The sequence below is a fragment of the Hippoglossus hippoglossus genome, chromosome 9, assembly GCF_009819705.1.
Source record: "Hippoglossus hippoglossus isolate fHipHip1 chromosome 9, fHipHip1.pri, whole genome shotgun sequence".
Classification (NCBI taxonomy): Eukaryota; Metazoa; Chordata; class Actinopteri; order Pleuronectiformes; family Pleuronectidae; genus Hippoglossus; species Hippoglossus hippoglossus.
The window spans coordinates 4,046,456-4,073,327 of NC_047159.1; the positions used below are offsets into that span (position 1 = coordinate 4,046,456).

Consider the following 26,872-nt stretch of genomic DNA (forward strand, 5'->3'; position numbering starts at 1 on the left):
TGTCACAACATAATCTGTGATGTGCACCTTTGCTCCAAAGCCAGTCCTCGTGGATCAGGCAGCGTTTCCGTCAGTTCCTCTGCACAACAACCAAACATTGCATCACACCGAGCAGGTAAAGTGTTGCTTCTGTGCACCTCAGTTTATCGTCAGCCAAACACCCCCGAGCGTCTAACGAGGCCGATTTGTCGGAGAAAAACTTTATTCTGTTTCTTTTCTCCAGAAAGGTGAGCTCCGGTTCACGCGGCATCAAACGGAGGATGATGTATGAAGGAAACACAAAGCGTCGGGGGGGGGGGATGTGTCATTGTCAGATGTTTGGTATTAAATATTCAGCGATCTGCCTGTTTTGTTTCTTCTGTGTTTGAAGTCTGCTGAGGTGTAGTAACACATCTGTTTGACATGGATCCGGCAGATGAGCGCTGACTGACAGAGAAGGTGGGAACACTCGGACCCTCAGATGCTTCATCTGTTATTTCTCTTCTGTGTCACACAGGGTTCGGAGATTCTTCTGAAAAGTACACGAACAAACCTGTGCCCTCATTTAAACAAGGAGTGAAGAGTTTGATCGTGAAAATAAGAGAAAATACGGCGACGTTACACCAAACTAAGATGAATGCTCGAAGCGAGAGGTAAAAGAAATATCAGCTCTGATGTTTAAATCCGACTCTAAATCCACAAACAATTTATTTCGAAGGTCAAACGTCTTGATATTTCCCCGTCTGGCTTCTTTTGAGACCTTCCTGCATGGAGCTTTCTACAGGCATGTGCACAACAACAACTGTACAAACTGCACAATGGTGAGATTCAGGACGACTGCATGTTTGAAGGTTCTTCACTGAACGTGACCGACCGAAGGACAAAGCAGAGACTAACAAACATGCTGGAGCTCTGTGGCGGCTTGGACGAAGGTTTTTCTCCATCTTTTTGATGCTAAAGAAAAATTATAAATGCACTGACATACCAAGAAAACTCCCAGAGATGTGTTGTGGTATGTGAACGTGCAGCGATGAAGAGCGAGCTCAGCCTCCAGGGTCTGTACGATAGAGTGAACTGTGATTCTGCTTATAAAGACGTTTTATTGTCGCCTCACCTCGGTGCTTCACTCAGCAGCTGGGAGGTCAGAGTGATGGTCAGGGGTCAGAGGTCAGAGGTCAGAGGTCGTGCTTCACCTGATCGGCTGGTTCCTGCAGAGGACGCCTGAATTAGCTTGATTAGTTTGAATTAGCAGTGATTTACAGGCACGATGGGAACATCAGCGAAGCGTGATTAAATCTGAACTATAATTAGATAGTTTTAGAGAAAAATGGTCAATAAACACCAAACATAAAGTTACAGCATGTGGCTCCAGCTGTTGTACTGGATTGCAATAGATATGTGATTCTAGCCTCACTGTCCTGAATGGCTGAGGAGAGGTGGTGGATCTCCTCCTCCTCCTCCTCCTCCCCCTCCTCCTCCTCCTCCTCCTCCTCCTCTTCCTCCTCCTCCTCCTCCTCCTCCTCATGCCAAATGACTGCAAAGCATCAACACACGAGTGAAAGTCATAAATACAGGGTGTCACCCGAGCGCTTTTAATAATGATGCATGTTCACTTTCCAACAACCGAAATGACAAATGAAAGGAAAATAAATAAATAATTTGCACATAAACCATAACGGACGAGCCTCAACATTAATCTCCCGTCTTTGTCGGGGACATAAAAAAACAGCATCAAAGCTGATGAGTTATTGTTAAAAGTAGTCACACGTCATTAGAATAATCCGTCACCGCGACACAAACACAACAAACAGCACACGTCTAAATCAGAGCTCAGACGCAGCAGGAAGACACGGTGACACCCAACTAGAGCATCATGGGAGAAACGTGTCGCGTCTGCTCCTATTTACGACTTCATTACTGCAATTTACCTTCCAACCGGAACCTTTTCCCCCCAACACTGCTCGTTTGTTTTTCTCACAGTCAACGTGCAATTACCTTTGCATTAACGCTGCACTGGGAAAATTAAGAGACGCGACTGTTGAGGTGACTTTGCCAAGAGAGCGGCCGACACACCTCCGAGCTTCTTAATCGTTTTATAAGAGAACGGCTTCTTTTCTTCTGGTGACTGGAGGAGGCAGAAAGAGAAGCAGGTCAAAGAGCCTGATACTGGACTCAGGAGTCAGGGTTCATAATACTGTAACAGCTACTGTTGGACTAAAGAAAAACTGTGTATAAATATTCTTATATTTGTAGTTTACAGTGCTGTTGAATTGTTTGTTTTTCCATCACATTTATTTAATATATTTGAAGCACATTTCAACACAACACAGTCCAGTACAAACACCATCTTTAACCTCAGGAATAAAACGTGTTAGATTAACACGGAAGAAAGTTTTAGAAAAGAAACTGGCCATTAAAAACTTGCATAAAGTTCTAGGATGTGACTCGGCTGTTGTACTGGATTGCAACAGATTATATAAATACACCAATTTCAGTCAGTTTATATTCCAAGCAAGTGATGCCAGCAAATTCAGTGCTATCCCACCAATCACCAGTGTGTGGCAGTGTCCTGGGTTTACGTGCTCTGTAATATATAAAGTGGCAAACACTTAACACACACAAGCGAGGGACACACAGTTATACTCATTATGTGCTATGTCAACATTGGTTGCACCAGCTGGCAGTGACCTCACAAGAAAACTAAACCAGTCCACATGCATGTTGGTTCCAGACGCACGAGTTGAACTCACTGAGAAACTTTGGAATGAATAATAAACTTGGAACTCGAGACACTTTACTTCATAAGATCGTGACTTATGCTTTGCAAATTCATCACGTTTTAGGAAATGCATTCATCACGTTAATTAGACATAAACAGGAGCTTTGACTTCCTGTTTATCCAACAAGTGGCGTGAAGGTCAGAGCCGCTGTGACTTTACAAATCTCCTCTCCACCTTCTCCTTTTCCAAACTTTCTGCTCGGAGGAGGGGGGGGGGGGGGACCAGACAAGCGGTGGCACAAACGCCTGCATATGCTCCGACCCTCTGCTGCTCCACTTCCTATTTGTTATCTAGCGAACAGCTGGCTGCTAATATTTTGTCCACAAGTGGAGCCAAGCACTTCAGCCTAGGAGGGGGGGGGGGGGGGCACCGAGCACTCCACTGTTGCAGCATGTTAATCTGGAATCGGAGACACGTCTGTTCTATTTGCAAACCACCACACAGCCACTATTACCTAGTAATCTTCAGATGTGACATCGAAGTCCAAAATGCTTCAGTCTTAATTTGACTGTGTTTCTATCGGCGCCTCTAAATGACTCGTAGCTTCAAATGTGCTAAATACTGCCCCCCCCCCCCCCCCCCCCCCCCGGTTGCAGTAGCTGCCAAGAGTGTGGGAGGTGGCTCAGTGACCTCGTCTCAGACGTGACTAATTTCGTCAACTCTTTGTGTTAAACTGCCTCTTTCACTCTTGTTCAGCGAATGTTTTTTCCCCCTCCGTGGTTAGCACCGTCGAACCGGCAGCCAAGTGCATGTTGTTCTGCGTCTGTTCGACGAAGCCACTCGCAACAAATGTTTGCAGCACGGCAGCAGAAAGTTGTCGAGTCAGACGCAGCGGCGGCGTTCGGCGTGACGAGGGGAAGAGAAAAGGTAATTGAGACGAAGAAAATGCATCATCAATACGTAAAAAGGCACAATGAAAAGCTTTGTGCTCGGCAGCCAAGAAGCTCGGGGTTGAAAGCCCATTGTGCCTTTTCTCATCACCGCCGTCTATCCTCCCAGTCAATAACAAATTATTCATCTTTGTGCGAGTGAATCATGACCACAAATTAGAGGCTGGCTTGAAAAGCTCATTAAAGATGACAATGCTTGGAGGGAGGATTTGTAATGTAAAAAATGTAGAGGTTTCTGCACAGGGGTGGGGGGGGGGGGACATTTTTTAACAGACCAGATCATGGGAGCCCTCGGGGTGGCAGCTTGTTGCCAGGCAACAAACGAGACAGGGTTCATGGTAGGTGAGGGATCTTTACGGCGATTAGACCAATTAAGAAACGGTGGGAGAATCTCCTCATCACGTCTTCTCTCATGTGATCAGACGCATGTTCATAAAAGGCAGAGAGTGATTTTCTTTCAGGGTGTGATTCTCAACATGTCACAACCAAATCCAAATTACAAGGATGTAAGTTTTATGTATTTATATCCGTCAGCTGCAGTGTGACGAGGAACAGGACTCGCCGTGGCGTTGACAAGGCGGCGTGGGATGCTTCGTGTCAACATCGCCGGAGACAAATGGCGACGAGTGCGACGACACAAGCTGGTGCAGTCGTAAATGACAAAGTACCACAGGCGACGGGAAAGAGCCAAAACTCTCTCATTAGGCTCCGCGGCGTCAACCGGGACAGAAACAGAAGGAAACAGGAAACCAGGCGGAACTCTCACGGTAGATAAATACGCCAGATTGGTTCACTCAGCATTTGTTTGCCACGACCAAGTAAACACATGGTTCATAGAATCAGCACGGAGAAGCTACACGTGATGGAAATGAAATCATGATGCTGGTGCAGGAACTAATGTGTGATTCTTACTCTCAAATCAAAAACAATAACATGAGACCCAGTTTGATGATGTGGTGAAGAAGTGAAGGATCATGGGAACACAGATCCGGTTCCAGGGAGTTTTATTCACATTACGCAGCAGAAGGTAACGAATGAGCGAGATTCATTTCAAGGGACCGACTCAAACAGTGGAAGGAAACACAAAGTTAACTGACAAACTTTGTGTTTCTCCTTTTTCCCAAGAAGTCAGGGAAAATGAATATGATTCAAATTAAAATGAGACAAAAAGTTATTTGGGGATTGCTGGTTTTAGACTTTGTTGGAAACATTTTGGATAATGTAAGTACACAAGTTAACAACATAATATAATAATATAACAATAACAGCAATAATCAAAATGGCTTTATTATTGATAGTTATAATAATATTTCACGTAATAATTCACAGACATTGCTGTCAGGGCCATTTCCATACCTAATAATAATAAATGGAAATTAATTATGCATTTTGATAAATACAGTTTTCCTGCTGCTCGCTACTGCTCCTCAAGAATACTAACAATAAATATGAAAAGTATTTTTATTTTCTAAGCTTAACTGAAGTACTCACTGTGGATATATAATTGCCCCCCCCCCCCTGTGCAGCTTGTGGCCCCTTTATGACCCCAGATTTAGAAAAAGATCCTGGATCCACCACTGCTCCTGGTTCTAGTATTTTAATATTTTCCTTTTATGAAAGTGGTCTGATTATCCACAGTAACACAGACATAGTCTCAGGATAAAAAAAAAAATTATGAAAGATGAATTTCCATTTATTCCCAATGAACTGAGGTGAAGCAGAAATGTACCCTGCAGATATCTTCTCAGTGAAATGTAAGTAAAGCGTGTTTGTATAAAACCAACAACCTCAGACTGGGGCGAGCGCACCAGATAAAATGTATTTAGCGATTTGGGTGAAGTGACTCCTGCTGCTGAATATCTAATAATCAAGTGGTTCCTATTCCCCCATTTATGAAATTTGATGTCGCTGAAAAACACGTCAAATATATTTCCACTTGACCGTCCGAGCAGGAAAAACAAAACCCCGGCTGAACGAGAGGCTGAGAGACGTGCGAGCTCTCGACACGTGAACCCACAGAGAATGAGCTGCCCGTTTGGCCCCAGAGCCATCAAATCATAACTCCTGTATTCACCAGCAGGGATAAACAGCCTGGATTCATCCGGGGGGGGGGGGGTATGAGTCTCTCCTGTGAAAATGGCAACCTTTCCCCATAACACCTGTATGAATAATGCAGCACTCTGGGCTCTATCAGAGGCTGTCAGAAATGTCAGCTGCTGCGAAGTACCCTTGGCTGCCCCCAGAGGAAGTTGTCTCTACACCCTGTAGTGGGGTTAGGGGGTTGCACACACACACAGACACACACACACACACACTCGACCAAATGCCACAGCTTCCTCGGTGCCAGGTCTCCGCTGCCTGCAGGAGTCAAACCCTCTGAAAGCCGAGCATCTACCTGCAGTGAGCAAACTGTCGCCGTGTTTTTCCATAAATAGCCTCCATAGCAGTGCTCGTCTGTTTCGGGGGGGAAACAGTCGCTCGACACCACATATTTATACATCAACACAGCTCCGTGCAGGATTAGTCAGTTTTTCATATTTGATAAACACCCACAGATGTGACTCTTGCTCGGCGATGCTTCCTCGAGGAAATGATATCGTCGTTTTTTTTTCTCCTGCCTGCGTTTGACAAATTGGCAAACTCTGAAAAGAAAGTGTATGGAAACAAAGATATGAAAAAAATGGCCTTGTCCTTGTGTCGTCTGAGTAGCTCACAGCACCTCCACCACCCGTGGAAAAGACTCAATCCCCATGTGACCTCTGCAGAGGAAGCTGGGCAGCAGGCCAATAGCAGGAAGAGTCTCTAATGTGACATTATGGAAATGACAGATAATCAGGCAATTAATCTGCACGTAAATTAACTGCAACGAGTTAAAAAACCCTCCTTAAGCAAGACAAACTGATGTTTTGTTCAGTGTAAATGAGAGAACAGGGTGTGAGGGGGGGGGGGGGGGGATAAATGTGGGTCACACCTGACTTCCTGCTGTGGAATCTGGAAGATCGCTGTGAACGGACAATCTCTGCTGGGTCGACTGTGGTCACCTATGAATAGAGCAGACGGGCAAGAGGCACGAGGGGGAAGCTCTACAGGATCTTTTATTTTAAGATGATTTGATCTATTTATGTATCTACAATCTACGGAGTTCAGGGGCCTTACTAAGTGAAGAAGAAAACTGAGACAATGAGAATAAAGCTGAAATATTATCAGAATAAACTCAGAATTGAACGAGACCAATATATATATTTTTGGGAAATAAGCAGAAAAGAGAGCATGCCCTCACTCCCTCTGGATCTCTCTCTCTCACACACACACACACACACACACACACACACACACACACACACACACACACACACACACACACACACACACACACACACACACACACACACACACACACACACACACACACACACACACACACACACACACACACACCACTAGGAAACATTTCCTCGTCCATTCAAAGTCCTGAAACCTTTCATAGTGTGGTACCTTTCATACTGTGACAATTTTTTCTACAAAATAAAAGCTCGTGGTTTGAAAATACAAACAAGGCTGAATCATGATGAATTTGTTTTCTTCCCACATTTGTCAAAATAAGACTCTGACGTGCAACACAAGAACAACACAAGGACCAATTCTTCATTTTAATTTCTGTTAATGCGAATTCGTCTCACTCATCTTTTAGCAGAACAATCAATTTATGTGGGATTCTCACAGTTTTATTCATGAAAGTAGCGTCTGGCAAAATCTGATTATTTTATTGTTTCAAACCCTCAGAACAACTTTAAGCTCCAGAGACTGAATCTTATAACATTTCCAGTTCGAATCCCTTTGTGGTCATTTTAAATGAATCCTTTAAACTGCACTGACCCTGTGGTCGATCACCGATGTGCTGCGGAACTTAAATCTGCTTCTAATTCTAATGGAGAGTAAAAGTACCAAATATATTAGGCTGAATTCAATGGAGGGGTTCAGTCGTAAAACGTGGTGTATTGGGTTTTAATGTTTTAATCAGTATAAACATGATATACGTGTATTGCAGATGGAACAAAGTGACAAAGCTCGAAGGGGAAAACTGTACGTTAAGTGGTTTTATATTAAGATCCAGGGTATTGATGGTTAATATAATTAAAAGTGCTACTCCCCTTCAGGTTATTATAGCTTTTTAGATAAATGGCAAAGCTACACTGAACTGGACGAGGACCCGGCCGAGCTCCAGTCTTCAGGATAAAAAAGGATAAGAGACGGATGTCGAAGATGGTGGAAACGCCACGGCCGTCATATTTCACCGTGAGGCTTCGCTGAGCGAGCCCTGCCTCTGCTCCGCCCCACCGTCCCTCCTCCTCCTCACCCTCCTCCTCCTCCTCCTCCTCGTCATTCCCTTGTCTCGACACGCTTGTGTTGATGGATGAGCTCATTTGCTGCAAATCTCTTTCAAGTCAAACTGGGACACTGGTGTTGCCCCTCTGCTCCGTCAGTAGACAGAGGGAATAGAGACCTCGCTGTGTGAATCACTGTACGCGGAAAAAAATACACGCTCCGTTCACACATGTAATGGAAAATGGTTATTTCAGAAATGGCCTCTTAGCGTCTGTATTTCCTGCAGCGCCGGGGAGCCACACACCAACACCGATGTTGTTAGTATTGCATTTGTCTTAACAGCCCCAGAGAGAGCTGAATCAAAACCATCGTAAATGTAATAACATCGCACAGGAAACCGCGGAAGATGAGATTGCCTCGTTTTCCCTCCTTGGTGATTTACGGCACATTCCGGGCCGTCCTCGTTCACCGTCGTCATAGAGACAATGGGTTGGCAACGGGCTCGGGCCAAACCAATTCAAACCAATTCTTCAAGCAATAGCATCGTTTTGTGTTAAATCTTAGGAAACACGTTTCCTAAGATCGGCCCGAACGTTCTGAGGCGTCGGTCTCGATACGAGCCACGTCCCTATTCGCCGGCCAGCTGGCCCGCCTCACAATAACTATGATGAATACAGTGTCCACAGGACCAAACCAGCCGTTTGACACTTCATCCCCCTTGATGCATTGCTGTTATCCCGTGGATCCATGGCGGGCTGCTTGAAGCCTTGTGATTGGCTGTTGCAGAGCCCTCCCCCGAGCACAGGTGACTTGATCATGTTACAAACGGCATTGGAGGATGGGGGGTCGGACATAACACGTTACAGATTAGTAAAAGTATTAAATTAAACTGGGTCACGGTTGTGTTACGAGTCTGAAATATGTGTTTTCATCGGGGCGAGAAACTTTTCTTTGCGACGTGCTTGAGAGTGAAGGAGGATCAGCGTCCATTAAAAGTAGATGAAGTGAGTGGTCTGGGAAGGGACCAGTCCGGCCCAGGAGGGGGGGTGGGGGTGGGGGGGAGTGATGAATGAAAGATAAAAACCCTGCAGTGAAATTAAAGGATTCACACGCACAGACATGAAAATAAAACCACTTGAGAAGAGCTTAAGCAGGGAGGAGACACACCAGGGACCACGGAGACTTTCTGATCTTTAGCAGCTGCCAGATTTCCTTCAGATGAGGCGTTTTATATTTCGGGTAAGAAAATAAATAGTGGGCGATCTTTGAAGTGAATCCTGATGCAAGACATCAAAATGATTCCGATGATGTGTTTTCAGGGGCTGTGGAAAATCATCTAAAGTAATGTTCTTAAGTTTCGTATTCCCTTTATACACACGGTGTGGAATACCTGTCCCACATGTTGTCTCATGTTCACTGGTTTCCAGATGTGAAGGGTTTGCCTGATGCTTCACTGGATCTGCAGGGAGCCTCTCGGCCGCTCTGCCAGATAAAAGTTCAGCTTCTGGCTTCGTGACTCTGCAGAACCTGCTCCTGCCTCAGACTTCCTCTACCTCTGTAATTCTGCCTCTGAACATCACCGCAGTGGATTTGAAATGAAGCAATCAAGATGTGATCCAAGTGTAAACTTTGAGCTTTAATTCAAGGGGTTTAATAAAAATATCAGAAATATACTTTTTCAAAAACCAGAAGAAGGTGCAGCAGTGGGAGGAAGTGAAGAGAGAGAGAGAGAGTGAAAAACTAAATAAAACAGGAACACAAACACAGAGGAAAAAGTTAGTTTTGTAAAATATCAACATTAGTGTGGACGAGGTCGAACTTGTCTTAATCAGAGATTATTCATTATTATTATTATCTTTCCAGGAGGATTATCGTCACTCGCTCTTTGGGATTGTAACAAACCAACAGTCAAATCATGGTGACACCAGCCACCGATTCAATCCAGAGCTTCAGTCTGTGATATTTGGTTTTATCAGAATCGCCGCGTGCTCTCAATCCAAACTCGTAGATTAAGATAATGTTGCAGAATCAATAACAATCTTCTCTCGGTCCATTAATCTAACTTTCCGTGCTCCGTCTCTTCAGCAGCTGAAAAGCTCTCAGCCACAGATTATATATCAAAAGCTCTCAAGCCACTAAGTGAATAAAATTACACTGTTATCACATTTATATGATCTGTTTTATGAGGCAGGCAAAGAAAAGTAAACTATGTAAATATCAGGAAACAGAGACACCAGAGTTAAAACTGAGCTGAGCTGGTTGGACTCCGACCTCTGACCTTAATCAACCAGGCGACGAGAGGAACTGGTGTTTGACTGGAAACCTGGAAAGGAAAGATGAGATTAAGGAAAATGTAAGTAAAAAATCTGATCAGAAAACCAGACAACTCACTGGTTTAACCATTTAATGTGATGATTTCTATTCTACAAGATCATCAGCAGCTTTTCTCACCATTTCTCTTCACTTTCTATTTCTGGAAAGTCAATCGATCATTAAGACTTAATCTGCAGAGCATTCTTCATAAAAACACTTCGTCCTTCATCCGTGCACACATCAATTAACAATTGTTAGACTCAATAAAACCAGGAACCGAAGCCCTGACACCATCGTTAAATCTCATAATACTACAGAGGAACAGAGGTATTCAAATCTAAAGTTCTGAAAAATAGCATGAACTGAAAAGAGTAAAACCAAAAATAAAAAGGAAATGAAAAGTAAAACAATCCAGAAAATAAAAAGAGATTAAAACAGATAAAACAAGTCGTAAAACAGAGCAAATTGTATAAATGAATATCAAATAAATTCAATTAAAAGCCAGACTGGAAAGTTATGTCTTGAGTTTGCTTTTAAAAATATCAATATTCTCTGCAGCCCTCCGGTCTTCAGGGATGTTTCTCCACAGACGTCGACCACAGCAATAAGAAGTTACCTCAGCGATGGTGTTTGTTCTGTGGTTTAATGAAAAGGCCTCGATCAGAGGACCTGAGGGTTCACGGGATAAAAGCCTGTCTCATAAACAGGCGATGACCAAAACCATTAAGAGCTTCATAAACCAATGAGAGGAGCTTAAAATCAATGGTGAAGCAGACGAGTAGAGAGAACACCGACCTGCTGGGACGTTCTTCTGTCTGGTCCCAGTCTGCACAGCTTGGATATATTCTTCATTTACTAAATGAAACAGGAAGTGAAAACATGAAACACAGAGACAAACCAATATATCAATATATTTCTATGATCTTACTTTGATTTATTTGCCTGTATTTGTGTTTCCCTTCGTTTTATTGTTCTTTATAATTAAATTTATGATCAAACTGTAAAATTTCAGGCCTTGTTTACATTTCTTTGTCACAAGGGTGATAATGACATCTCAGGAATCAAATTATTAATATATTTCTTTAATATATAATATACTTTTACCCATTCACGCTTCAATACCCTGAGTGGAGGTTCTGGGGATCAAACGACCGACCTTCTGTTTAGTGGACGACCCTCTCTACCTCCCGAGCCACGGCTGCCCTCTGTTTTCTAGTGTGTCGCACAAAACAGTGTTTATAGTTTCACTTTGAGTGTCGGCACCAGTGACCAGGACTTCAGTTTCCTCCCGATTGAGTTGTAGAACATTCTCCACCATCCACAGCATGAAGCCTCGTTGCTCGGTGGGCATATGAGCCTCTAACGTGAGCAGGGGGGGGGATATCCAATGATGGTTGAAACAGAGAAAACAGTTTTTCCAGTTTAACCTCTCGCAGCGTTTCCTCCAGACAGAATCTGTGGCTGAGGCCTGACACAGTGTCGGAAACATCTGTTCAATCTGTTGTTTTGTGCTCCAGTGGACGGTACGCCAAGATCTCAGGGCACAGCGCTCTAAAAATACAACACTGACAAGTCTGTCACACTTGATAAAAGAGGGAACGACAATAAAATCCTGCCCGAGCGAAAGAGCAAATGGAGTGGCGGGGGGGCTTTGTGCACACGTGCCACTGAAATGTCTGCGATAACACCAGAAAGAGGAGTGTTCCCTCTCTCCCAGGCCGAGGGTTTTCATGCTCCAGACAAACTGCTGTGTCCTGTGAGGGGTGAGACATGGGGCGTGGGGGTGGGGGGGGGAGGCAGGATCACCAGCTCATGACAGGACGGAGGAGCCCGGTCACCGCTGACAGAATAGAGTTCACTGGGATGTGAGAAGCCTTCAGGCAGCAGATGCAACAGTTCAAACACGAGCTGCAACCAACTGCTCGCTATTTCCCATCGCGGCCTCAAAAGTTATAAATACAACTAATTAGTCTGCAGGCGTCTGCAGGCCGACCCTCCCTCCATCACCTCACGTCCACACACCCTTCTCACGGGGTCGCCGTTTAATACGTGCCAACAGACAGGAGCGTTATATAAAGCCCCTCACCGCACTTCCTTTAGCATTCCCTCACTGGCTAAGGCGCCACAATAGTGCAGCCATTTTTCCTCCTCTCCCAATTTGTCTTTTTTCCTGTAAACATGAGTGAACAGGCCAAAACAGAGCCGTCATGTGGGGCGCATGGCAGCGGTGGCCCCGGGTACCCCCTGAGAAAATGGTGGCGGTCCAGCCGGCCTTTCAATCAGGACGTTGGCCTGCCGCCTTTCCTGGAGCCGGGGGACCCGTGGTGGACGAATGTGGACTGGCTCCAGAGGAGCTTGGCAGCCGCTCCACTGTTTGTGCCTTACATCTCTGGGTCGATGCCTCATCCCGGCCAGAAGATTAGCCAGGAGCAGTGCACGTGGAGGGTGAACCTGGACGTGGCTCACTTCTCCCCCGCCGAGCTTTCTCTCAGCGTCAAAGATGGATTCCTGGAGGTTGGAGGTACAGAACGTTGGCTCGCCGCTCTGTTAATTAAAGTTCACTTTATTAACATTGCTAATTATTTTTTACACAGAGGAGAGTTTCTACTGTTGGATAAATATTAAATAGCCTTATCTAACATTATTATCCCAAAGAGAAACAGAGTTATCGAGATGGAGTTCTCTCACAGTTCACAGAATAAACCCCCTCAAAACTGACGGGGAGGAAGCTGAATGTAAGAAAATTAGAGAGCTGCTTAAATAATGTGCTCGGGGAAATTAAAATCACAGCTCTGTGGCAGAAATTAATTTGTGTGTTGAGTGGTTTTCTCCGTGTGGCTTGATTCCTCTGTGTCCTCACATTCCTCCCCATAAACGGTAATCCATCCCCAGGGAGACACGAGGAGCGGCAAGACGAGCATGGATTTATTGCCAGATGTTTTACACGGAAATACAGGTAAAGTAAACACCGATATTAACCTGCATACTTGAAGCTATTTTAAACACGTCTGCAGCCGAGAATGCGGCAGCGAGCGCCTGTTTCCAGCAGTATCTCATCTCTGGCTGCTCACTGAGCTGAGAAATGACATATTACATACATCAGTTTCACTATTCGCAGCACCGGCGCAGGGTCTGCGGTGGATTTGTTAACATGACCCTGTCACTTTCAGGCTCCCGGCTGAAATTGATGTAACTAAAATCACGTCCACACTTTCTGTTGATGGCATCCTGACGGTGGAGGCTCCGGTCCCTGAGACCGCGGTTCCTGCCGCCATTATCATCCCCATAAAGGTGAGAAGCAGTTTTATTCACATTAATACTAACAAACTGAGATTTTAATATGTGCTTATTTACTTTCTTGCTGACATAAGACAGAAAGTCTGCAGAATGTCCGAAGTTGTGGATGTGTGAACACAGCAGGAGAACCTCCGCAGCAGTGGGCGTGTTGATGACGTTTCTAACAAGCGACAAGACGCAAAAATGAAAAGAGCCATTAGCGTAGAAGACACTGACAAAGATGACAAAAGAGTTTCTCGTGATAAAGGCAGATGCCGGCGTCGATGTGCTTAAAGCATGAGATCTTCGTCACATCCTCGTCTGAGCTGCGTTGTTCATGTGTGAAAAACAACGTCCACAGGAAGTTCGGACCAAATTCTCCGGACATCCTCAGTAGGTCACGTCTTAAAAACGGCTTTAACTTAGCATAGCATAAAGACTGGAAACTGGGGAAACCTCTGATGCTAACAAACTGTCTTTCAGCTCACTCATTATCAATTTCTTAAAAAATATTTTTGCAACTAAACCTACAACTTATGGTCTTTTAAATGAATTATATCAGATTTGATGTGTTTTCAAAGCCAGGCCTTTTATTTCTTCCTGCCTCTACTGCAAAACCAGCTAAATGCTGCATTTTGTAGAAATGTCAAGACGATTCTTTATACAGGAGATTTTTAATAACAAGCTCTGAACAAAAACCCCTGATTGCAGCCAGGTCCACTCTCCTCCAGGCTCCACTTATGAGCAGAGCTGACATTCACACTCAGTGTTGCGGTGGAGCATGAAAGCTGAGCAATCTCACCTTTAATCATAACCACTCATTTCACTGCTGACATTTTCTCCGTATGAATAAATGCAGGTGGAGGTGGAGGTGGCGACTACTGAAGAGGAGAAGGAAAAACACGAGGAGGAAGAAACCCCTGAAACAGAGGCAGACAGCAGCAGAGAACCAGAGGCCCCAGAGCTCCTGGCTGCACAGGATCCTGCGGAGGAGGAGGATTCTCCAGCAGAGGTCGGTGGGGACCAGGCCCAACCTGGCAGTGCCACAGCTGGACCTCAGCAGCACGACGAGAGGAGGGAACAGGAGGAGGAGACCCATGAAAAGCCAGCTGGAGAGTCCCACCCTTCAGCGTCTGCAGATGGCAACGGCACAGAGAGTCTTCAAGATTCCTCTAAGCAGGATGAAGCCCTGGGAAGCCAAGAAAGCCCCGACACAGACGCGTCCACACAGCCGGAACACAAAGAACCAGCCGTGGGTGGAGAGATCCAGGTAATGCCGGGCTCAGCAGAGGAGATCACCCAGCCCGAGGAGCCGGAGCTGGGCAAAAGTCCACTGAGCGAGGTCCCGAGCCAGGATCCGGAGGCTCCCGACACAAAACCAGAGCACACCGAGTAGACTCACACAACACAGCCTCGCTCAAATGCTGCACAACACTGACACAACACTGACACAGCCTGCACAGCCTGCACAGCCTGCACAGCTCGCCTGTAGCATCAGGTCTGAGGACGCTTTTTTATTCACAACAGCCAGATAACTGCCATCTTTGGAGCCCCAATAAAGCAACAGCATGTTAAAATGTGTTTGTGTCATTCTGTCCTCATGCATTCACATCTGCATCCTCTGAATTCCCACCTGACCTGCAGGAGAGCGACTGTACGACGGAGCATCGTGTTCACAATTACCTGAGTTTAAACAGATGAATTATCACGTTGTTTCAGCTGAGAGCTTCTGACATCCATCAGCCGCTATACGTTTGCACAGCTGTTTTTGTGCGTTAGTCACTTCTGCATGAGCAACATGCCAGAGGAGACGCTGGCACCGTTCCAATTATGCTGTTGCCACGGCAACACAGTCCACACACGTATGTTCTAATACCAATAAATACAGTTTGTGCGAGCTGCTGGCACGACAACACAAAGCAGCGCCTTCGCACGGCCAACGCTGCCGAGGCCTTTTGTCGACGCCACAACAGAAAGTTTGGAAACTTAAAAAAAAAATTCAAAGTGATCATCCCTTCTGATTCCAACACAGAGAGATTACATTATTTTGCATCTCTCACACACACACACACACACACACACACACACACACACACACACACACACACACACACACACACACACACACACACACACACACACACACACACACACACACACACACACACACACACACACACACACACACACACACACACACACACACACAAAATGGAACTGCCCCAATTTTGTTTCAGCCCATTCTGCAGAACACAGCATCAAACCCGCCGCTAATCCACCGCTCAAATCCTTCTGTTATCCAACAATACGAGCGCAGCCGCCCCGGATCCCTGGAACCGGGCCTGCGAGTGGCAACGGTTCTCAATTTGAAAAAAAAGACAAAACCAAACAGATGTTGAGACACATGGAGACGCTGGCTGGTCATTTTTATTGCATCAGCCAATACAAAGACATCAACAGATAAAAGAAGGCAGGAAGAATAAAACGTCTCTTTGGCAAAACATGTCCGCTCCAACAACCATGCAACCATCTTTCTGAATTCTCACATAAAAAAAGAAAAAAGGAAAAATCCAAACATATTGCAAAAAAACCTGCCACAGTTGTTTAATATCTATAATGAATCGGTACATGTTAAAGTATATTTACAATACACTTTGGTAGAATACAGTATTAATGCACACAATTCACCCTCGACTCAAGCCACAGAACTCCTCATCAGTGGAAGTGACTAAAGGGTCAAACCGTGATCTGAGTAAATAAAAAGGCACATTTGATATTTGGATCTTCAGTCTCCAGAAAAAACATGAAACGTGACGTAAATGCTGAGAATCATGTTCACCAACCCAGCTGGTCTGTGATCGTGTCGTGAGAAAAAGGAAGTCGTTGGAATAAAACAGAACAAAAAAGGAGCTAAAGTAATCGAGTCCTGTTTAGGGAAACAGAATTTAAATTAATCAGAAAATCAATTGGCAGCTGTTTTAAAGCAACACAGTGTAACGTTTACTGAGCAACAGCGCCCCCTGCAGGCACACGTGGTTAAATCCTGCTGGACTCCGTGTAAGTAAATTTTCATTGGCTCAGATGATCACAAACCAGTTGACGTACAATGAATGTGGAGGCTTTTCTTGCCCCCGAGACAGATTCTTTGGAAAAGAGACTGCTCTCATAAGAAAAAATTACAACTTTGGACATTTGTTCTAAAACCTAAAACAAACACATTCTGTCGTTCGTCATCGTTTCGTGACGAATGGCGGAAACCTTCCAGCAAGAAGGTTCGGACGTGAATGAAGCATCGATCGTCCACTAAGAGTTTCAAACTTAAAGCAACACTATGTATCTTTTACTGAGCAGCAGCGCCCTCTACAGCCACACATGGGGATTAACTCTGTTGGGCTCCGTGTCCGATCAATTAAGTGGTTTTCATGTAGAGAAAACACTGAGTCTATCAATGTGTTGACTGTTTCGTCCCACTTAACTGAACGATGGATATTACCCATGATCCTCTGCTTCCTGGTGCGGCTGTAATAAATTCATCAAACTCTATTTAGAATTCTTCATATTTTAAAAAGTTTCCTGCTGATTATTGGAGATAAACTCTGGTTTTTAATAGTTCAGCTTCACTCTCCAACTTGCTCGACTGACAGTTGAAGCTGTGACTCTGTCAGTTCTTCTTCTCACAGGAGATCGAACCCACTCACCAGAGTTACACAGAGACAGAACGAGGAAGTCAATGAACAATTAAACTAATTCTGAAGCTGCCGTATTCAGGTGGAAAAAGTTGCATAGTGCTGCTTTAAGCAGATTAAAAGAAATGTCATGAATTTCTATCTGATGAATCTTTGTTTTTATTGTGTATCAAAGTAAAATAAATGTCTTTGGGTTTTAATCTGCTTGTCCAAAGGAATTAAAAGGTTTGAACCTTTAAGATACTTTTCTATTTTGATTTTAGGCACAAAACTATTAACTGAGAAAACAATCAGCAGATTAATCAACAATGAAAATAATTGTTTTAGCTGCAGCTCTAAAGTTTCACTTGGGGAAAAAAAGTCTGATGCATCTCCATTAGCTAGAAGATGAGGCTCTTCTTTGATAAAATGTTTTCTACATTGAACTCTTGCAGCTTTAACACGAACAATCGGACTTTACTTTATCCACGTAAAGTACATTTTGCACATTTTACATCCAGGTTTGTAACAACATGAAGCTGAAGGCCACAAATTTCATATCAAACTTGAAACCGATTGTGCAGGTTGATCTGTCGTCTCAGTCAAAACGTTGGGGCTCAGACCACGGTGGCCTCTTGGGGCTGGGGAACCTCCTCCTCCGGCGTTTCGCCGCCCTGGGGGCCCTCGCCACAGAAGAGGTGATACGGCGGCGTCTGTCGGGCTTCGATGATGAGGACGCCCTCGGGGGACAGAGAGGCGAAGACCGCCACAGGGTCCACGTCTATCGGGATCCTGGTCAAACAGAGGAGGAGGGAGATGAGGAGTTTATGAGTTAAGAGACGCCAGAAGTTTTCATGGTGGAACGACTTTAATCTGCTGTGTGTATTCAGAATGTGGGAGGAACCAGATAAGAGCATTGATGAGAAGGAAACAGCCTCGAGGAAACAGTTAAATTCCTCCTTGGAGGTCATGAAAAAAGCCTGTGTGATATTTCTCTATAAGAGCTGCAGTGCAAACACTGTTAAATGCTGGGATTTGTCTTTATTGACACTTTGTCAATAGCCATAAACAGCCTCCAGCCGGATTATTCCTGCGCTGTACGTCTGCAAGACAGAAAAGAAATGACTTGGCTCGGGATTTAGACTTGTTATTAAAACCGTTCACCCTGTCCCTCTCGCCGAGCGCTCGTTCTTAACTCACAAAAAAATAAATAAAACATCTCACACGCGCAGGACTGAGCTGAAGCCATCAGGAGTTTTCATTAAAAATCCTGCAGCTCTGCGACAAAGACGAGGGAAAGAAAAACACACATCGATGGAGGTGTGAGGTTCACAAAAAAAAATGAAGATTCCAATTAATGCGAGTGTCTGTCTGCAGAACTTTGAAAACTTGGTATGAACCTAATCTGCTGCTCTCATCTGTCACAGAGGCAACACCTCATTTGGTGTCAGGGAAACTTTAAACTTTTTGACATTTCTCCTGCTGGAAATGTTTTTTCCAGTGAGATAATTGTCTCCTGAAACCTGCAGGAAAATACAGTTTGTGAGGATTTAATTTCATTTAACTGTATCAGAGACGAGAAGGAAAGATGGACGACATGACAGCTCCCGGAGAGTGAAGGCAAATCCAATGGCTGGCTGCAATATTGGTCATGAACCCGGCCTCATCCATGTTAGTGGATGAGATATGAACCAAACTAAAAGAAATGTCATTTTAGGTAGTTCTTATGACACTGATGTTTGTTCAAGTGTTAAATTGTCTGGTAAGTTTGGTTTTAATTAGTTATTTGAAGCATTAAAAACTCTGACTTCTGAAATGTCAATCTCAGTGCATCATGTAATGGGTGATCCCCCCCCCCCGATCTCTACTGTGCAGACTCTGGCTCAAAATACCCAAGATGGCGGCGTTCATATATGGGATATTTTAGTGGCAGAATGTGTCGTCCATCTTTATTTACAGTCTATGAAAAATATACATGTAGGAACCCAGGATATTCTATGACCTAAAATTTGAGATTGTTATTTTTATTTCCAAGTTCATATCAAGCTTGTTTTTAAAATATAATACACATGAAAAATTGCAATGAGAGTCCACACACACACACACACACACACACACACACACACACACACACACACACACACACACACACACACACACACACACACACACACACACACACACACACACACACACACACACACACACACACACACACACACACACACACACACACACACACACACACACACACACACAGTTCCTTGTCAGACAACGTGACCAAATATGGTATAGTGGGTTCTCTGTGTGAGCAGCCAAGTGTCTTTGGGAGTTAATATAAACACCAGGCTGCTCAGAGCAGGAGACTGTGGGTCTACCCCACATTTAATTAGAGCCGACTCTCCACTGGTTTCCCACTCCACTGAGAAGCACAAATCAAATGGGACAGACTGAAATCCTCACCAGGACACCCACAGGGAGGTCAGGTCCTCGTGTGAGTGGTCAGATATCACGTACAGCGTCTCAGTGAGTTTTAAATGTCCCCGTAAACAACGACCTTCAGACCCAAGGTCAAACAGAAGACAGGGGAAAACTGAGGAATGACTTGGGACAGAAAAATCAAACAGTGATCCCCCCCCAATCCTAAAATAGCTAGATATGCTGTAGTTGGCATATTTTTTTTTTTTTGGGGGGGGGGGGGGACTATTACAAAAATAAAAGCTGTGGCAATAATAGAAATACAACTGTAGGATTATAGTGAATGCAATTTAGATATTGTCATTTCGAAGCCACAGGGTGAGGTAGGGTCAGTAGATGTCCCCTCTGCTAACATGGAGGAGGTGGGGTTTTTGACCTAAACTCCAGCCAGCCACCAGGGGGCGATGACGATGACTTGCTTTAACTTTTGGGAGCTGTCATGTCGTCATCTTTATTTACAGTCTATGTGCCATGAGCTAGTACAGCTAATAATAATGCACTCTTCAATCTAGAATAAATCTTGAGCTATTATTGGAAGTTAGTGTAAGTCAGTATTCATCTAGAATGTTTTTAACAAACACCCCCCCCCCCCTCCCCCTCCACCTTCCTTCAAGGAGCCAATTGCTGCGAAGCAAAGTTGCTCCTTGTGACAAAGTCAAATCCCTCAGCCGCCCCATTACCTGGGACTCCAGCAGAAACCTTATCTGTTCGGCTCGGGGAGTTTATTTACCTCTCGCCAGCGCACATTTTATCTCAGACATCGATTTTGCACGGCGGCCAAAACACTGTGCAATATGCTTTTCCCTGCAGAGACGGTGAGGCTCAGACAGACAGGACAGTGGGGCCGGACAGGGTGTGTGTGTGTGTGTGTGTGTGTGTGTGTGTGTGTGTGTGTGTGTGTGTGTGTGTGTGTGTGTGTGTGTGTGTGTGTCCACCAAGTCTGTCCAGTGTCTGTTTCTGCTCCCGTCACACATGACACCACAAACCACAGATCTGCAGACGAGCGACGTGACCTTGGGTCAGTGAACTTACACTTTGACCCCAAAACTGATTTATCAACAACATATTTGGTTAATAAATGACATATTTCAAACTTTACCCTGAATCCTCTGCTGCTGTTGAACCTGTTGTTGCTGTGGTGGGAACATTTATTCATAATGTACTCAAGGTATTTGTGTTTTATATATGTATACCTTAGAATTAAACATGTGTGGCTGCGTTATGCATTATTGAGATTATTATCAATGGAAAAACTAAACCTAATAAATCTATAAGTTGTTTTTACATTTTTCTGCCTTTGTTGCTGATGATTCTTTATAAAGTGACAAACAGAGAAAGTTTATTGCTGATATCTGCAAAAACAGAACAGAAAAGCAAAGCTCGGCCACATCACCCGTGGAAAACAAAGCCTGTTCCTACACTCTTTATCTCTCTCGCTCATAGTCGGTGGATTTGTGTATTGAGGGCAGTTATTTATACATGACCCCTCCCTCCACCACCACCACCCCTTCCTCTTTACTCCGTCTGTGGTTTTAGGTTTTGCTTTGCTCAGGAGCACCGGCCTCATCCGGAGCCTTCCCAATTAAAAGGATTGTGATATGACCAGCGCAGTGCTGACTAATTAGCCAATAGGAAATGAGTGACGCACCAGCGAGACGGCGATTCACACCAGCGATTAAGCGGCTGTTTGAAGTCCTCCCACTGCCCAATTAGAGCGGGCGGAGGCGGAGGGAGAGTCGGGGAAGGCTGTGGAAACTTCTGTGGCCCGTGGGGCTCGGGTGACTTAACGAGACGAGAACTGAACTCATCTCCTCCAGGATTCTGGTGTTAGAAAGTGAAAGTTCCTCCAGTGGTTACGGTTTGTAGCCGACAGGTTTTGATTGGACGAGTGCGACGAGTCTGAAGCTGCTGATCAAATCTCTTTAAAGTGAGAGATGTAGACGCACTATTGACTTCAACATTCTTAAGAAATACAATTAGTTCTGTTAAGTGAGTTCATTTGATTCTGGTCTTTGTTTTGAACCAAGTGAAGTCAAATGTTTCTCTTTCAATTTAAGTTAATTTCAAATTTTCAAGGAGACATATGGTGGTTTTTCAGTCTCTTTCCTCTGGTGTGTTATAAAGGTTTTTTGAGGCTGTAAAACTTCTGCAAAGTTCTAAAGCCCGAACACACTGGAGGAGAAAAACACTGAAAAACCATCAAATGTCTCCTTTAACTTTAAGTTTTATTTATAACCCTTATTATTAGATCTGGAATGTGGTCGTATACAGATGATAACTCAGACAACTTCAGAGGATACTCACTGTATCTTCTTTGTGAAATTCTTTGTCACTATTCCTCCTTCTTCCTGCTTCTCTTCATGTTTCCCTGTTTGGAAATAAAAACCACACAGTTAAGAAGTGAGGGAGGAACTTTACGTTCAACATTGTACAAATACATTAATCATATATAAATATTGATGATTTACTGTATATCTACAACTGTGACTCCTCGAATTAGGGCTGAGTAATAAAATACACCAGGAAAAAACAATGTTTACCAACTTTAAAATTTACTTCAATGGGTGAAACACAGTTAAAGTTAAGAAACTGTTAATATACTATGTTAGAGCTCATGCATTATTAGAAAGGAGGAATAACACATCATTCATTGAGCTGAAGTTTATAAAATCTGTTTATTTACTGTTTGTCTCTGCTCATGAAGAAGAGTTTAAAACCGAAACCTTCACTCAGGAGCAAAAATCTGTGACTATTATTGATATCGACTGAGTTGATCGTCTACGTTGAATCTATTAATGACGACAATGAAGAAAGATGTAACTGAGATGAAAAACAAACTCGTCCCTGTTGCTCAACCACAGCAGTGTTTTTGCATCGAGCCTTGAAGGGTGTGTGTTGCCATCAACACGTTGAAATGATTAAACTTTATTCCCGTCAGTGTTTCTCCTGCAGGAACAATCTGATCCGAGGCAGTTCTCCCTGGAAACACCCTCCCCTCCCCTGCCTCCCCCCGTCTCTGTTTATGGTCGTTCCATCTCTCGGACTCGCTCGCAGCTGCTCCGGTGCTGCTAAATGTCAACGCCACTGCCGGCAGCGTGGCCTGCCCCACCCCTCAGACCCTGTGTTCGACTATGCGCTACCTTATACACCCCCCCCCCCCCCCCCCCCCAGTGACGTCTCTGCCTGCCGGACAGTGCTGGACTCCACCAGAGCTCCAGGGAGAACAGAGCTAAGACCACCGGTGAACTCATGAGATCAAAATGAAAACCTGATCACGATCTGCTCCCTCGGATGTTTGGTGAATAACGGAGGTTCGGTTAGAGATCAGGAGGACGAGGCCGCTCCTTCTTTTCAGATCTCTTACGACACAGACGCCAAATTCCAGATGCTCTGTGTAATACTGTGTGTTCTGGAAGGAGCGGGGGGGGCAGACGGGGCCTCATCGTGATGGATGAGCTGTTCTGTCCGTTCAAGTATCAAGGACGGACCTGAAGTTTTCAGATGAGCAGACGGCTCGTGAAGCTTCTCTGGTATTTGTTACCGTGACGAGGGGAGAGGCGTGTCCTCCGCTTCCTCCAATCAGAGTCAACCTTTTAACAGCGGTCGTTACTTATCTGATTCAAAAACATTTGGTTCAGTTAAAGCAACGATATGAAGCTTTATCACCTTTAAACAGCAGCTTGATTAAAGTGAGTTTGAGGTTTCAGTGACTGAGTATGGAGAATGTTTCCTGTCAAATATAAAAATAGAAAACGGATTTGTTTGTTTCAGAAATAGAAATAAACTCATTCTGTCTCTGTGTAACTTTGCTGAGTGGGCTCGATCTCCTGTGAGAAGAACTGACTGAGAGTCACAGCTTCAACTGTCAGAGGAAAGAAACCTCACGTTGATGACCCTGACCCAGGCAACATTAACGTCAACACACGAGCCTAGCTAACATTACGGTGAACTCTGGTGGCAACACACTCTCCACATGGCTCTGGCAGCACGTAACACCACCCTGCAGTTAGCTAGTAGCTACCTGAAGCTCGAGTCAACGCAACAACACAACGTCTAAAGCTGCACGGTTGAAAGGATTGCGACACCGGGACGTGCAGCAAATGTTCGAGCAAAAAAACTCAAACGATACCCAACGCTAGTATTGGCCCGCGATGCTTGTTTGAGTATTTGCAGGAGTTTTTGTGTTCTCGTCTGGACGGAGATGTTTTGTAAATCGAAAGCTGCGTAAACAGATTTATTTTAAAAACGTAGGGGAACATTTACGTTAAAAAAAACATCCGCAGTAGAAAAGGCGCGAGAATGTGCTTGTTGATGCACGACTAAAGCTGAGCGTCATCTGAAATGATTCGGGCCTTAAAAAGAGAAACAACAGCTTCAGCTCGATCAGGTCGTCTTCAGATGTTTAAAACTCAAAGTGTTGTTGTTGTGTTTCACTAGTTGTTATTGTCAGGGTTGATCCAGTCACACAGCGATGGTCACAGTAGATTGAACCATCTCCCAGTAAGTGGTCAACAACACGGCTGAATGTTTCTCTGTGGGTTCGTGTGCTGCACGGCTCCATCGAGCTGGTATCACGCTCCCTGTCACACTTTTAGAAACAAGGGTCGAGTCGCCGCGGCCGGCCGGCTCAACATGGCGCTGACTGAACCACACAACTGGCATACCAACAATGTGTTTATAAAAAACCCTGCGTCCTCTGTGCCCTCCACAGCCCCGGGGATCCCTGCGCCTCAGCTTTCAGAGCACTGAGGAATGTGGAGCTGTGAGGAGGCAGTTTCTACAACCTACTCCCAGGATAAGAGGCCGAGTTCGGATGTGACACCGGCAACGAAGGGTGCTCGCTGCACTTCGGGTCGCCGGGTCGCGTCCTATTTCCAGAACATTCTGCTCGGTGTTTAATGACCGGCGGGCGACTCCTCTTATTGTAAACAGAGCCTGTTGTCACGGGCCTGGCCTTAAATCTAAATCGAGCCCATGGACGTCTGAGGGAATGATTCTCCCGGAATTTGAAACAGGTGTCTAAGCTTGAGGATCTGCCTGCCAACCGGCCGCGGTCCCCGAAATCTGTCCAGCTCGTCCACATCGAGACGCGTTAGGACCGAGACCACGTGACACCACAGAGAGTTTCATCGTACAGATTCACGTCGGCGGGCAAAGTGAAAGAGAGGCGACTTTCTTAGGACTGTTTTAATATCTATTGTGATTTTAAAAGTATTTTTACTTGTGTACTTGGATTAATGAAGTTCTTTTGTCTGACATGATGCTTTATCTTACCAGTTTAAGACATTAACTCCTAATGAGACTATTTGATTAAACATTACATAAAAATACAGAAGGTACTGAAGGGATAGGTGGAAGTTAGTGAAGAGTTTTAGTGAAACATTTCTGATTGTAATTAATCAACAGATATAAATATATGTTGTAAAAAACTGGCAGTGATTCCTAAGATGTCGCTGTTTAAATCTTATGACAATGAAATGTAATTGAGGGTTGATATTTAACAGTTTAACCATAAACTTTATAATAAATAGCTATAAATAAAAAGAGGCCTATTTATATATAGAGAAAACAACATAGGCTATCTATCTATATCTATCTAGATTAAAGATACGGAGTCTAAAGAACTATAGCAGAACATTAAACAAACAAACCATCTCTATTTTCTATGAAGACAAATGATATAATATAAACCTTGACTTTGACCTCAGCGTCTTATAGTTTAAATTTACTTTGAGAACTGAAATTAAGAAAATAAACATTTGTGTTGGACGTAGAATATAAATAAAAAATAAATGCTAATCTTTTCTGCATCGTTTATAATGTTGAATAAAAGTTTTCATATCATAAACAATGATACTGATACGGTTCCATCCATCCAGGCCTAGAAGGTCATGGTTAAAGATATTGAGCCTAAAAGAAGAATATCTAATAAAAACAAACCATGTGCATTTACTTATAGACTTTCTTTCTACAAACTTAATATATAATGTAAACACTCCAGTCTGAGGCTGTGACCTCAGAGTTTCAGTGTAACAACAGTTTTAAAGGGACTTTGAGCAGCAGGTGTTTTTCACACAGTTCTATAAATAAAGTATTTCTCAGTTTGACTCCGAGCTCCAGACTTTAATCACCGACGCTTCCTGAAGAACAAAGTCACGAGATGAACTCACCTGACACTTCTACGAACCCATCCCGCGTTTTCACGTTTAATTCCTCTGGTTTGAAGCTGTGCACGTTCACGCACACTTTCCACGGCTCCCCCCCGGGGCTGCCGGCTCCCGCTGCGGCCGTGCCGGTGGGGGAGCTCCGCGGGGAGGCCTCTCCGTACCGGCTCGTGTAGAGCGCGGGGCCTCCGCTGGAATGACGCACGGGGAAACCGGAGCGTAACGTGGAGCTGAAGGGCGACGAGCCCAGGCGGGTGCTGAGCCGGCCCGGTCGAGCCCAGCCCGGCCAGTCCATCGCCAGGTCCTCGGGGAACGGAGGGATCCCGAAGTCATCCTCCATGAACCGGGAGGCGAGCTGCTCCCGGAACGGAGACTGCTCCCGGAACGGGGACTCTCCAAACGGATCCCGGGGAAACCTCTGTCGGCTTCCCATCGTGTAGAAGTCTCCCTCTGCCATGAGTTCAACACCAGGAGGAAGAAAAGTTCTTCTCTTTCTTTATTTTAACAAAACAAACCTTCAACTAAAACTGTTCCCTTTTTCTGTGGTATCACAAACTCCCTGCGCCTTGTTTATCTCTTTTGGATGAGGCGCATCACCATTACGCACCAGTCTCCTGCTGATCCAACAACACACTCCACAGTGGACACGACGTTTCTCAGACTCTCATGTGAACTGGTTCTATTTTCTCCTGGCGGAAGGTTTTATACTGGGCCCAGTTTCCCACAGGGTGAGTCGGTGCAGTGTGGGGAAAGAGCTGGGAGGGTCTGGAGCTCGCACCGCAAAAACCCTCCACCTCAAAGTCAAAATAAACTTTTTAAAACCTTTACAGAATCAAAAACAGGATAAAACATCCAGTTATTCCATTTAATAACAATTTTTTATGTGTTTATTTTCATAAAAACATGAATAAAAAGAGTTGAATTAGGATGAAAGGACTTGTGGATTTCAGTTTTGCGGTGTAGAAGCAAAAGACCAGCCTCCCTCAGACCAAATAAAGTCA

The 26,872-nt window shown here is 44.5% G+C and overlaps 2 protein-coding genes across 2 annotated transcripts; one reads left to right on the forward strand and one right to left on the reverse strand.

Moving 5' to 3' along the window:
- Positions 1-875: 875 nt before the first annotated feature.
- Positions 876-26,683, reverse strand: hspb8 (heat shock protein b8). The gene is made up of 5 exons (XM_034595367.1): positions 25,878-26,683; positions 22,012-22,075; positions 17,203-18,021; positions 8,547-8,551; positions 876-891 (listed from the first exon to the last, which is right to left on the reverse strand). Exons 1-3 carry the CDS (start codon positions 26,326-26,328, stop codon positions 17,847-17,849), a joined length of 690 nt encoding a protein of 229 aa, XP_034451258.1. The 5' UTR covers positions 26,329-26,683; the 3' UTR covers positions 876-891; positions 8,547-8,551; positions 17,203-17,846.
- si:dkey-1k23.3 (heat shock protein beta-1) lies at positions 12,094-15,182 on the forward strand. The gene is made up of 4 exons (XM_034595366.1): positions 12,094-12,809; positions 13,181-13,244; positions 13,459-13,579; positions 14,424-15,182. Exons 1-4 carry the CDS (start codon positions 12,467-12,469, stop codon positions 14,958-14,960), a joined length of 1,065 nt encoding a protein of 354 aa, XP_034451257.1. The 5' UTR covers positions 12,094-12,466; the 3' UTR covers positions 14,961-15,182.
- Positions 26,684-26,872: the final 189 nt, after the last annotated feature.